General features: G+C 42.8%; 1 protein-coding gene across 2 annotated transcripts in view; it reads left to right on the top strand.

Moving 5' to 3' along the window:
* Polq (DNA polymerase theta) overlaps window positions 1-13,871 on the top strand; it is a 73,055-nt gene that overhangs the window by 32,715 nt on the left and 26,469 nt on the right. For both annotated transcript variants that reach the window (XM_041673161.1, XM_041673160.1), the window contains 4 exons: window positions 1,479-1,722; window positions 5,992-9,035; window positions 10,782-10,925; window positions 12,361-12,557. In XM_041673161.1, the coding sequence (XP_041529095.1) occupies window positions 1,479-1,722; window positions 5,992-9,035; window positions 10,782-10,925; window positions 12,361-12,557 (3,629 nt within the window). The remainder of the gene's footprint in view (window positions 1-1,478; window positions 1,723-5,991; window positions 9,036-10,781; window positions 10,926-12,360; window positions 12,558-13,871) is intronic.

The raw sequence follows: 13,871 nt of genomic DNA, 5'->3' as shown, positions 1-13,871 counted from the left end.
TGCCTCCGGGTACAGTAGTGGTCTCAGTGTTCTCATCATCACGCTGGTGCCTCCGGGTACAGTAGTGGTCTCAGTGTTCTCATCATCACGCTGGTGCCTCCGGGTATAGTAGTGGTCTCAGTGTTCTCATCATCACGCTGGTGCCTCTGGGTACAGTAGTGGTCTGTAGAGAGCCGTCATCAGGCCGGGGCTCACCCCTTCCCCCTTCTGTTCCTTCGTGACTTGCTGATGGTACATCTTTCTCTGGCACTTCCCTCCTTATGGGGAGAAGCAAAGTTCTCAGTGGAATCCCTTTTCTCTTAGTTCTGATTAATAATAGATTTTGAGAAAGAGTCTGCAGATGAAGAGAGTTTTGTAGACCTGACTGTTCTAACTATCATGCCTTAGGAAACACTCAAGTTACACAAACAGGTAGATTCTGGGTCTGATTTACTAATTTGTTAGCCCTTTGGAAGGAAACCCAGGACTACTAAAAGGTTTGTGTCTTTATTTATAAGAACTTCCTTGTGAATGCATGCATAGGGGGATGCTGTGTAGAAGATGTGGGCAGAGGGTTGGATGAAGGGAAGGAATCAGTGCTCAAGTGCCTGGCCTCAGTGATTTTGTCCATGGGTGCTACTGGGCTGCTGTGATCTCTTTATTTCAAGAGGAAGAAGTCTTTCTTTGAAGAAATTAGTAGTGGGAATGTCATTCTGCAGTTCTCTCAACATTTGAATTTTTAAATCAAAACAGGTAAAAATGAGTCCTTTACCTGTTTTGTTATTGTTCTCTTTTCCTTAAGAAAGGAAAAAAGAACTAAGAGAGCTAGTGAGAGGAATGGACTAGAATGGGGTTTTTGTTCTCTTTGTGTATATGTGCTGTGCCCCCGTATCTAAATGTTAAGTTCAGAATTAGGAACAAATGAGAAGGGCTTTGAGAGAGGACTTGTTATGCCAGCATGAGATCCAGAATTCAGATCCCCACACCCTCACACAAAGATGGGGACAGTAGTGCATGTCTATTCTATAATCTAGTGCTGGAAGGCAGAGGTCCCAGGGACTTAGTAGCTAATTAGTCCAGGCAGTTGGTGAGCCCAAAGTTTAGTGAGAGACTCTGCCTCAAAAAATGAAGTGGAGAGCAAGAGAAGATGCCTGATAGTGATCACTTGCCTCTAATTGTGCACACTCAAGACACACACAGGTAAAATGCATGCACATAAAGTAAAACTTGAAAGAATAGATGGGATGACATCTAATGTGCTTACTTTGTTCTTTATGAGCTATCTAGGACTTCTGATATGTGTCTGTACCATTAACTTGTGCCTTGGCCCTGTTAAACCATACGTTCTACAGAAAAAGCAAAGTCGAACCAAATATGTGTGCACACACATGTATATACACACATATGTATCTATACACGTTCACATATGTTTATATATACATTCTTGGAGAATTAGTCTAAAACAGTTTTTAACTCAGCAAACATTCTGGCTGTTCTAGGAATGATTACAGTGTTTTCCAACCGTCTGGGCTGGCACAACATGGAACTACTGCTTTCCCAGTTTCAGAAGCGGCTCACGTTTGGCATCCAGAGGGAGCTGTGTGACCTCATCCGGGTGTCCTTACTGAACGCTCAGAGAGCCAGGTTCCTGTATGCCTCTGGCTTCCTCACCGTAGCAGACCTTGCCAGGGCTGACGTTGCGGAGGTGGAGGTGGTTCTGAAGAATGCTCTGCCTTTCAAAAGGTATCACAGTCTGTGTCTGACTTAGGGCTGTTAGAAGGCAGCTCATCAACCCTAGGGCACAGGGAAATGTGGCTGCCTTTTTCTCTTGAGGGTTACTTTCTGTTTTCTACTCATGGACTGTGTGATTGGAAAGGCGTTTGTGGAGTGCTGGGGAATCTTCCTGTGGGCTGAGTCTGAGTACTGCACCAGGCGCTCTCGGCTGTGGGAAATCTGATTCCCATGTGTTAGTTCTCCAGGGCTCATGTGTTCGGTACGCGCCTTTAAATGTTCTTTGGAACACTAGACCCTTAATGAAGTTTGTGAGGGAAGGAATCCTTGATGTGTGTGTGTGTGTGGGGGGGGGGTGTTTAACAACACATAAGACTTGACTAGCATATAATCAAGGAATGACTTAATTGCTTTCTGTTTGAACACTTTCCAAAACAAAAAGATCAGGCAGACTTACAGGTCTTTACTTTCAATTACTAACAATTTTATTTTGAGGAACATTAAAAATGTATTTTAAATCAGAAAGCCCATGTTGTTTCCAGTTCGTCTTCCCTTCTACTCATGATAGGCCTGACTTTTGGATTGAAGCTTTTAACAAGTGATGGAGGAAGGTCATTGGTTAAATAAAAAGAAACTGCTTGGCTCTCATTGGTTAGAGATAGGTGGGAGGAGTAAACAGAACAGAACGCTGGGAGGAAGAGGAAGTGAGCTCAGACTCCACAGCTCTCCTCTCGGGAGCAGATGCCTCAGAGAGATGCCATGCTCCGCTCTCCCTGGTAGACGCACGCGATGAAGCAAGCCGCCAGGTTAGACATGCTGAACCTTTCCCGGTAAGACCGGTGCTCACAGATTATTAGAGATGGGTTGATCGGGATGTGAGAATTAGCCTGTAAGGGCTAGAGCTAAAGGGCCAAGCAGTGTTTAAATGAATACAGTTTGTGTGTTGTTATTTCGGAGCATAAGCTAGCCATGTGGGCAGCTGGAGTGCTGGGGACGCAGCCCCGCCACTCATATTACTACAAACAAGTGTGGGAAGGGTTGGGGTGTGACCTTTCACAAGCCTCTTGGCTTTATGTATCTTTGGTGCTTACTTTTTAGTAATTTAAGGTTTGAGGTGGGATGACATTTAAAGGGGCAGAAAGTTGTTTTGAGTGATATTTGTTTCCGTAGCTCTTAGGTATTGAATGTAGGCCTGTGTCCACATTGTGCGTCTTTCTCTCAAGGGACATTTTCATGATATTTTAGGGTGCATGGCTTCTTATTGCATCCTTACTAATGTTGCAAAAAATTACAAAGCTTTCTGTGCCCCAAGCAGTGGATAAGAAGGCTTCCTATTGATTGTAGTGGTTTGAATAAAAAATGACCCCCATAGGCTCATATATTTGAATGCTTGGTCATCAGGGAGTGGTACTGTTTGAAAAGGGTTAGGAGGTGGCCTTGTTGGAGGAAGTGTGTTACAGGGGTTCAGCTTTGTGGTTCTAAAGACCCATGCGAGGCCCAGTCTTTCTCTCTCTCTCTCTCTCTCTCTCTCTCTCTCTCTCTCTGCATACAGACAGTATGTAAAGCTCTTAGCTTTTGCTCTGGTGCCATGTGTATCACCGTGCTCCCCACTTGATAATAATGGACTAAACTGAAACTGTGCACAAGCCCTAATTAAGTTTTTCCCATGTGAGAGTTGCTCTGGTCATGGTGTTTCTTTACAGCCATGGAACAGGAACAGGGACTAAGACAGTTATGTAATGAGCCAGGTTTCTGGTTTCAGTGCATGGCTCTTTTGGGAGTTAATGTCGTCTAGAAGGATACCTCTGAGCTGGTGACGGATACAAATGCTGTAGAGCCTTAGCTGTGGCAGTCTCTCATAAAAAATTTTTTTAAACCAGTGTTCAGTTGTCAATATCTATATAGTGTATAGTATTCTGTCTCACCTGTCTTTCTTCTAAACCCATAGGGTTTAGTGTGTGAGTTTGCAGTGCATGATGTTTTTAAGGAATACGTATGGGTTGTTATAGAAATTTACAGCCTTTTTATTTCATTTAGGGCATTACACAGAGTTGTGTTTACTTTAAGTAATTTAGGGGTATATTTTCAAGCCTTTTAGGAACGTAGTTTATATTTGTAAACCAATATATTTTAATTTTCCTTGACAATGTCATATCAGCTAGGGCTTTGGTTGCTCTTGTGATATGAGCTATTGCATAGCTGTGGTACTTACAGGAGTGACTTTCAATCCCCTGTGCATTGCCACTGTGCTTAGTGAGCTGACCAGCTGATAGTCCTCATTGCTGTCACCTTTAGCAGCCCTCTCCAGTTCTTCAGTTAACTAACTCTGCCTTTCTCCTCTCTCGCTATAGGCCAAGGCAGTTCTTTATTCATTAACCAATAAAAGCAACACATAGACAGAAGAACCTCCCACACCATATGGGTGTTTTGCTTGCATGTTTGTCTGTGTGCCACATTCATTAAGTGCCCACAGAAGTCAGAAAAGTGTGTTGGATCCCCTGGAACTGGAGTTACAGATTGTGAGCTGCCATGTGGTTGCTGGGAATTGAGCCTGGGTACTCTGAAAGAGCAGCTATATTTACTCTTTATTATTTTTATTTTAAAGAAAACAAACTATCTTTTTCATTATACATACCAATCCAATTCTTACTCCCTCCCCTCCTCCCATTCCCTCCACCTACCCCTGCCACCTCCCATCCACTCCACAGAGAGGGCAAGGCGCACTGCCCTGGGGAAGGTCCAAGGCCCTCTCCACTCTATCCAGGCTGAGCAAGGTACCCATCCAAAGAGAATAGGTTCCTAGAAAACCAATACAAGCAGCAGGAACAAATCCTGGTGCCTCTGCCAGTGGCCCTTCAGTCTGCCCCAGCTATGCACCTGTCAACCACATTCGGAGGGACTAGTTTGAACCTATGTTTGTTCTTTCTCAGTCCAGCTGCTGTTGGTGAGCTCCCATTAGCTCAGGCAGACTGTTTCAGTGGGTGTCCCCATTATGGTCTTGACCTCTTTGCTCATATTCTTACTCCTCCCACTTTTCAACTGGACTTTGAGAGCTCAGTCCAGTGCTCCAATCCAAATCTCTGCCTTTGTTTCCATCAGCTGTTGGATGAAGGTTCTATGGTGATATTTAAGATAGTCATCAGTCTGACTACAGGGCAAGGCCAGTTCCAGCACCGTCTCCTCTATTGCTTAGGATCTTAGCTGGGGTTATACTTGTGGATTCCTGGGAATTTCTCTAGAGCCAGGTTTCTTGCTAACCCCACAATGGCTCCCTCAATCAAGAGATCTCTTTCCTTGCTCTCATCTCTTTCCTTCTTCCATCTCAACTATCCCATTCCCTCAAGTTTTCCTCGTCCCTCCCCTTCTCCCCTCTTCTTCCCCTTCCACCCTCCCTTCTCACTCATCCCCCATGTTCCCAATTTTGTCAGGTGATCTTGTCTATTTTGACTTTCCAGGTGGATCTATGTATGTTTTTCTTTGGGTTCACCTTGTTACTTAGCTTCTCTAGGATCATGAACTATAGGCTCATTATCCTTACAACATCCTTAGCTATCAGGGAAATGCAAATCAAAACAACTCTGAGATACCATCATATACCTGTTAGAATGGCTAAGATCAAAAACACAATGACAGCTTATGCTGGAGAGGATGTGGAGTAAGGGGAACACTCATCCATTGATAATGGAAATGCAAACTTGTACAGCCACTTTGGAAATCAGTATGGCAGTTTCTTAGAAAATTGGGAATCAACCTACCTTAGAATCCAGCAATATAACTTTTGGGCATATACCCAAAAGATGCTCAATCATACTACAAAAGTGTCTGTTCAACTATGTTCATAGAAGCATTATTTGTAATAGCGAAAACCTGGAAATAACCTAGATGCCCTCAATTGAAGAATGGATAAAGAAAATGTGACACATTTACACATTGGAGTACTACTCAGTGGTAAAAAACAATGACATCTTGAAATTTGCATGCAAATGGATGGAATTAGAAAACACTATCCTGAGTGAGGTAACCCAGACCAAGATGAACATGGGATGTACTCACTCAAAAGTAGATATTAGCTATAGTGTTTACTCTTAACTGTTGAGCCATCTCTCCAACCTTGACCCTCAGTTTTTAAGGCTTTTGCCTCCGTCTGTCTGTATATCTCTCCCTCTCTCTCTCTTGCTGTGCTGACATTTCAGTTTCCTGAACCAGATCAGATAGAACGTGTTAGAGGTCTGAGTGTGAATCAGTGCATTAATTTCCCCCTTTTCTCATGTCCTTGAATAGTGCCCGAAAAGCAGTGGATGAAGAAGAGGAAGCTGCTGAAGAACGTCGCACTATGCAAACCATTTGGGTGACTGGCAGAAAGGGTTTATCTGCAAGGGAAGCAGCAACCTTAATAGTGGAAGAAGCCAAAATGATTCTGCAGCAGGACTTAATTGAAATGGGAGTGCAGTGGGATCCAAGTTCACCCTTGAGTTCTAGCACACACTCACCCAGCAGTAGTGAGTCAGAAGTAAAGGAATGCACATTCAAATCTCAAGCTAAGAGTGCTTATAAAAAGCTGACCTCAAATAACCGAAATAGCATGAGAGCGAGTGAGTCTAGTGGTAAACACTCACTAGACACAGCACAAGGCTTAGACTCTCTCTGCTCGTTCCAGGGGGATCACGGGCATCAGTCACAATCCATTTGTAGGGTGAGAAAACGGACTTCTTTGGGTATAAAAAAAGAAAAGCTTCAGATGTCTGTGAGTGAAGGAAAACCAATCACTAGGGATGTTATTCAAACTTTCTCTTTGGAGAAAAAAAGAAAAGCTGCTTTGAGTCCTAGTTCTGAGCAGATGAACACCAATTTTTCATCTTGTAGAGACAGAAAGTATCGAAAAAAATCTTTGGGCAGTAGTCCAGTGCACGACTCTGGGGCTGATCATCTTAGCGATGATTTCCAGGCACAGACTATGTCTAGATCTACTCTATGTGAAGACCTGTTTTCCTTAGACAAGCGGAATGAGGAACTTAGAAATCCAGGCCTACTTAGAAAAAATGTATCTTTTTGTGCCAAGGAAAAATACAACAAAGCCTCATTCCCTTTACAAATGCAGCAGCCTTGCTTAAGGAAAACACCAGAAAGTGATGGTGCTATGGAGCATTCCCTTGCAGGATCTCAGAGTAAAAATGTGACTGGTGTTGCTAGCAGTGGAAGAAGATCGGCTGCTACTGAGACGGGAAAGCTAGATGAGGCACTCATAGAGAACGGTACAAAAAGCCAGAATGTTGCTGTGAAACTCCGTGACACCCACCCAGTTAGCCAATGCCTGGAAAATCAGTGTGACAAACACACAAACACTTGCACCAAACAGAAAACATTACTAGAGAGACACGTGTCCTGTGAAGCAGTTAATCATATGGGCAGAGACTCGAGTGATGTTGCGACTAGCAAATGTCAAAGTATAAAGCTTAATAGTAAAGAAAATGAGTCAAATTACTGTCAGGCATTGGGAAATAACACGGGCAGAACTGAGGCACCTACTGGATTACTGCAGTCATCTGCGGAACTCGGACAAGCAGGTGGCCAGCGTGAGCATCTTGTAAGTTCTGGAGTACAAGAAAAAACAGATGCTTACACAACAAATAAAAGTGAACGTAATCATGTTTCTAACCTAGCCACCTGTGACTTTGGAGACAGCTTCTACCTGGATACTCAGTCAGAGAAAATCATTGATCAGGTGGCAGCCGAACATGCCAAGCAGGGAGCAAAGGCGGTAGGAGTTACAGAGAAAGGCTCCAGCACTCGGAACTCAGAGTGCTGTTTTCGGAATGAGGGTCACAGTATTCCAAGTGAACAGCATTTTCCAGGAGCAGCTAACACAGACCATTTGGACAGTAAGAGTATGGCGACCGTGAAAGAAAACCCTGGAAAGGGCATTGATAGACTAACTCCAGCAAGCCTCATCTTCCATTCTTCCCCACAGGGGGAATGTGGCCCTTGCTTTAAAGAGAATGAGCAGTCTGTCACTGACTCCCAGTTAAACAGTTTTCTTCAAGGTTTTGAAACACAAGAAATGGTTAAACCAGTCCTACCTCTGGCTCCTCCAATGGGAACGCCTATTGGTTTGGAGGAAGAAAGTCTGCCTGAAACCAGTTTGAATATGAGTGACAGTATACTATTTGACAGTTTTGGTGAAGATGTCTTAGTAAAAGGACAGTCACCTGATGTACAGGCAAAGCAGCCCCTCCTTTCTGAAAGGACAGCAAACCATTTCAGCAATTCCCTGAGCCCAGGAGAAGAGCTGGCTATGAAGGCAAATGTGAGCGGACGTCAGGGTATTCCCCAGCTGGTAACTTGCTCCAGCGGTGAGTCTATTATATTTTCAGAGATGGATTCTACTCAGATGATTGAAGCCTTGGACAACATGGCTCCTTTTCGTGCTCAAGAGCATTGTAGCTCAGTAGCCTTTAAAACGTTAGAACTTGGTGATTCTGCAGTGCTGGGCACTGAGTGTCCCCAAGGAGAAGTGGTCAGAGGAGATGGAAACGAGAGGACCCAGAAGTCCAAACCCACTGGGACAAATACAGAGAATTCATTCACGTGGTCAGGATCATCGTTTGACTTAAGTCCAGAACTGCAAAGGGTTTTAGATAAAGTGTCTAGTCCTCTAGAAAATGAAAGGTCCAGATTAACACATGCAAACCTGCCTTGCTTTGAGGAAAACGGCACAGAGTTAGATGTGAGACAGGAAATGAATTCACATTTGGAGACCATTCAAGTTCGGAGAACTTCTCTTTTCCCCAATAATGAAGTTAAAAGCAGGCTCGAGGGAGTAGGGAATGAGGCCAGGCATGGTGTGGCCTTATCTCCCTCAGCGTGTAAAGAAAGTGCCCCAGCTGATGACAATGGCCTCATTCCTCCTACACCCATTCTTGCTTCTGCTTCTAAGCTGGCATTTCCAGAGATCCTTGGAGCATCTGTGAACGGGCAGGAGGCTGGCAGTGTTTTTCTGCCAGGTGAACATTGTTTGTTTGGTTCACCTTCAGATATTCACAACCACGATTTAAGTCAAGAGTGTAAAGCCAGCGTCAAGGAGGACAGTTCTGTTGGGGACACAAGTTTTCCTCTGCAGTTCTCTCAGGATGGGCCACACTTAACTCCAGCCTCATGCAGCCCAGAAAGCTTGGCCATAATCGATGTAGCCAGTGACCAAACTCTGTTTCAAACATTTGTAAAGGAGTGGGGATGCCAAAAGCGCTTTTCCATCTGTCTGGCTTGTGAAAAGATTAGAAGTTCAACATCTTCCAAAACCTCTACCATAGGAGGAAGGTTGAAGCAAGGTAAGGATCTTAAAATTTTTAATTTTTCTGCATTGCTGGCTTGAGATCTAAATTTTAGATATTATATATAAATTACTCAAATTGAATAAATATATCCATTTAATCATCTTATAGGTGGATATATGTGTAGCTTTTATTTGGCTCAGTTATTAATAATGCCCTCCATTATCCATTATAAGAGGTCTGTGTAGCATGTTTTAAATTTATAAAGATAATATATGTTTTGGATGGTATCACACTTTTGAGGTACTTTAATTTACAATTGGTTTTTATTATTAATACTTACAAATAAAAGTACATAGCAGATGGGTACTGTAGATCTATCTCACAAAGTACTTAGCTGAACTTCTCAGGAATTGTCTCGAGTATTAGTGCTCTTGATGAATCTGTACTGAAATCCTGGTTCTAAGTCCTTACAGAGCCTCCTAGGGTTCCAGAGTTGAACCTTTGGTCAAATGATGCCATGAACATTTTGTCCTGTGACTGGGGAGTAGCCACAGTCAGCTAGTCAACCTGTTGTGGAAATTGGAGGTTTGATAGATTTCATAAAACTGTGTTTATGTTTGTCAGTAAGGTGCTAGTGTTTGTCTGAAGTTCTTGGAGCATGTGCATCAATGGTAGATTCTATGCTCTCTTAGTGTATAGCATTTCCTATTCCCAACCCATCAAGCATAAATTTGAGCCATGTTCTAGTCCAGGCTTCTTATGGAGGCATAAATTCACTTAAACTTAATAAGTATGGATTGTCTCTCTATGTTCCAGTATCTTCCAAGTATTCAGATTGTGATTGTAAATTAAATTGGTTTTTGTAAAGTTAAGTAGATGTTAATTTAGAAAAAAATGTTGTCTATAAGCACAAAAATTATACTTGTTTACAATAATACTCTTGCTGCCTTTGATTAAGAATCGGTGAATTTGCTATAAAATTTTGTGTCTGTGTCCATATAGTCTTTATTTGTTATAGAACTTGAAAACATCTTTTTCCACCTAGTGGTTTCTCTTTAGTCCTTATAGACCTATTAGTTAAGCTGTGGTGCGTTGTTTGTATGGCCATAGGTATCTTAATTGATGTGAAATGTGAAAAGCTTACACACACCTGCAAGTGATCACCCAAATAATTCATCTTTGCAATTACAGGGTTTTTGCCCAGTAAGTATTGTGCTGACTAGTGTTTTGTCATCTTGACGTAAGCTAGAGTTATCTGGGAAACAGAACTTCAGTTGAGAAAAAACAAACAAAAAACCTGTCTCTCTCAGATTGCCTCTAGGCAAGTCTGTAGGGCATTTTCTTGAGCCCACTGGGCCATTCCCTGTCTAGGAAGGTGTTCTTTCTGAGTGGTATAAGAAAGCAGGATGATCAAGCCATGCAGAAGAAACCATGATCTTTTCTTCAGCTCCTGCTGTTAGTTCCTGCTCTGCCTTCCCCTGGCTATAGGCCATAAGCAGTAAGCTGAAGCCAACCCTTCCCTTCCTCTAGTCATGTGTTTGTCACCACTGTAGAGTCCTAACTAGGACAAACAGGTTGTTTTGTTGTTGTTCTCCGTGTTTTGGGGACACAGTCTAGCCATATAGCCCAGGCTGGCGTTGAGTTTATAATCATCTTGCCTCTGCTTCCCAAGTGCTGAGATTGTAAAGTGTGTGCCACCATGATTGGTGAAATAAGGGCTTTGGTTATCACAGTTTTAGTAGATTACTTGATGCCTGAATGTTGGAGATCTTGTGACAGTTTTACCTTGGATTCATTTAGTCAGCTCCCCTCAGGAAACCCCTGGTGAAGATGACGGCTTTCCTGTCCACGGCTCTGACGGCATTGTGGTCGTTGGGCTAGCAGTCTGCTGGGGTGGAAAGGACGCTTACTATCTGTCGCTGCAGAAGGAGCAAAAGCATTCCGGTAAGGCATTGGCACTGGGCTAAGCCACATATGCACTGTGACGTCTGTTAAGGCAATTTTTTTAAATATTTTTTGAAATTATTTGAGAATAATTTTCTGATATTATATAGACTTTATTTATAGGATTAAAATATTAAGAGAATAGCAAATGTATGCATAGTCACATATATTAATTAGAGTGGATCTCTCTTTTCCTCCCTTTATCTCTCTGTTGGGTCCAAAGTAGGCTACAGAAATGGCAGTGTTACTGCCAATGTCCTAAGTGACAGTTTGGGCTCAGCTCAGGCTGGATTCTGGGTAAGCAAAAACCTAAATTCAGCATTCCTCAGAAATCTTGGGTTTCTGTTTGTCAGGAAAAGCCAGTACTTCCTCATCTGCCCCTTACAGCCACCTGTCTCTGGCAGTGGACAGGTTGCAATTGACTCAAAGAAGCCTACAGCTAGCAAAACCTCCACACTAGTTTCCAGGCTGCTCTGGCCACCACCCCACCTCTTGCTACTCTTAAATCCCAGGCTGTTCTTGCCCGCCCCCCGCCCATTCTTTTCCTACTATTTTTGCTATTTTCAGCCCCTAGTAGACAGCCTAGCAGTTTGAATTCCCAGTAAACCTTTGTGTCCACAGAGTGGTCGGGTTGGTGGTTTCACTGTACCCTCGCTTACACCCTCCTTCTGTTTCTCCTTTCTTGTGGTGTTGAGGACTGAACCCAGAGCCCCATACCTGCTAGACAAGTGTTCTTCCCTGGAGCCATGCCCACGGACCAGAATAGATGCTCTTAGAAACAACCTCTTTGCACCGTACTGCCTGCTTCAGGAGGTCGTTAACAAGGGACCACAGCAGTTTCTTCTTGGTCTTTCTCTTCCTGTTCTTGGGTCTGGGGTTCATCCAGGGGTAGTGCTGAGCTAGAGAACAATGTTGCTGAGTTATGGGCTGTTGGAGGCGTCTTTGGCAGGGAAGGATACATCTAGAAATGCCTTGGGATCTGATTACGTATCCGCTCCTTGGCTATTTGGACAGTGAGGATAGTACACAGTGTCAGCTCCTGAGTGAGGTCCTTCCACTCTCTTTGTAGAGCAGTGTGTTATCTGAGTAGCCACTTGAACTTCTTTTTTTTGATACAACATTATATGTCTCGCCTTAAACTTAATTTCTAAAGCGGCTACCTTTCTTGAACTCTATTCTGAAAGTAATTTTTATTGTTAGAAATCTTGGAACTTAGAATCTTCACTCACATAATGAAGTAGAATATTATAAATCTAGTCCTAACCACTATGTTTAGATTATGAAGTATTTCATCACATAGTTGCGATGACCCGAACACACAGGTGTTTGGAATCAGGTCAGGTCCTTGGATTCCTGACTCAGTCTTTCCACTAAAGACTACTGCTTCAAATGAACAAGTCTAATTTCTACATTAAGACTTTGTTTGTCTTCCAAGAAATTAGTCCCAGTTTGGCCCCGCCTCCTCTGGATGCAACACTGACTGTGGGAGAGAGGATGGAGCGCCTTCAATCCTGCTTGCAAAATAAATCTGACAAAGAGCGCACTGTTGTCACCTATGACTTCATCCAGAGCTACAAGGTCCTCCTCCTGTCCTGTGGTGTCTCCCTGGAACCCAGCTATGAAGACCCCAAGGTTCTGTCTTACCTGTGACTTTATAGACTGCAACGTCCTTAATGCTTAGATCACTCTGCATGTCCTTAGCCTCAACAGTTTAATGTAACATTTTCAAACAAGACACTTCTCATCCACCCAGAATATATCATTGTCTTCCAAATGCCTCTGTGGGTAAATGCAGAAATATCACCAATTCTAAACATTAAAGGTCGTGTTCTTCCTCAAAGATTAAAAAGAGGAATTTTAGTTTTAGTTATAAGTTAAGAATTTTTATACCACAGTAAATTAGAAGTGAACTATGGACTGTTAGGTTTAAGAGTACAATACAAGGGTTTTCAGCTATTGTAAGGGCATAGGAGAGTATAGAAGTGTGGAATAAGATATCAAAAAGGAGTGCTCTTAGTGAAAGATTTATGGCTGCACAACCCTGGCAGGTCCCCTGTCTCCCCTGGGAGACAGATACGTCATGTAGAGAGGGCTTGGGTATAGAGTTTATTTAGTGGGTATTGGGAACAGTATAAGAAGAAGGGGTTATAGAGGGGAGGGGAGAAGGGGAGAGAGAGAAGGGGGGACCGAGAAAGAAGAAAGAGAAGAAAGAAGCCGGAAGGAGAAAAGGTAGAGAGGCAGTAGTTACCTATTCAGAAGAGGGGGGTGGGCACTAGATCAGCTTGACTTGGTGGAAAGGTGGGGAGATTTGGGGATGGGCGGATCTTGTCTCTTAAAGGTACAGGGTACCCAGGTGACAGGGAAGGTCAGCAGAATGATAACACTTAGGGCTTAGAGGCCAATAGCATCACTAGTTCTTGAGAACAGTTTTGCACAAGATCGAAGTGGGATGTTCCTTTACGATGCTGAGACATCAAGGAGGGATAGCTTATATTAATTATGCATAGTATACAGTTGAAACTTCAGCGCCTTACTGAGATTACTTAAAGATACTCCATGTCTTCCCATGTGTTGCTAACAGATGCATGAACTATACAGAGTGGAGTTGAAAATGATACTATTTTGACCGTTATTAGCAAAATGTCAAATAGGATATTTCTTCTTTTAGAATTTTAGCTTTGAATTTCTCTCCATTTAATTTTATGTTGTCTATAGGCTTGCTATAAATTGTCTTTATTATGTGTAGATATATCCCTTGTATCCCTAGTCTCTCTAGTACTTTTATTATGAAGGGGTGTTGGATTTTGTAAAAGACTTTTCAGCATCTGATGAAATGATCATGTGTTTTTTTTTTCCTTTCGTTTTATTTATATGGTAGATTGCATTTACTGATTTTTGTATGTGAAATCATCCCTACAATCCCTACATCTCTGGGATGAAGGCTAC

Source organism: Microtus oregoni, unplaced genomic scaffold (genome assembly GCF_018167655.1).
Source record: "Microtus oregoni isolate MIOR12 unplaced genomic scaffold, Mior012 000023F_ref0000262, whole genome shotgun sequence".
NCBI classification, from domain to species: domain Eukaryota; kingdom Metazoa; phylum Chordata; class Mammalia; order Rodentia; family Cricetidae; genus Microtus; species Microtus oregoni.
The sequence above is the reverse complement of the archived record's forward strand: the minus strand, read 5'-3'. Positions and strand labels throughout refer to the sequence as shown.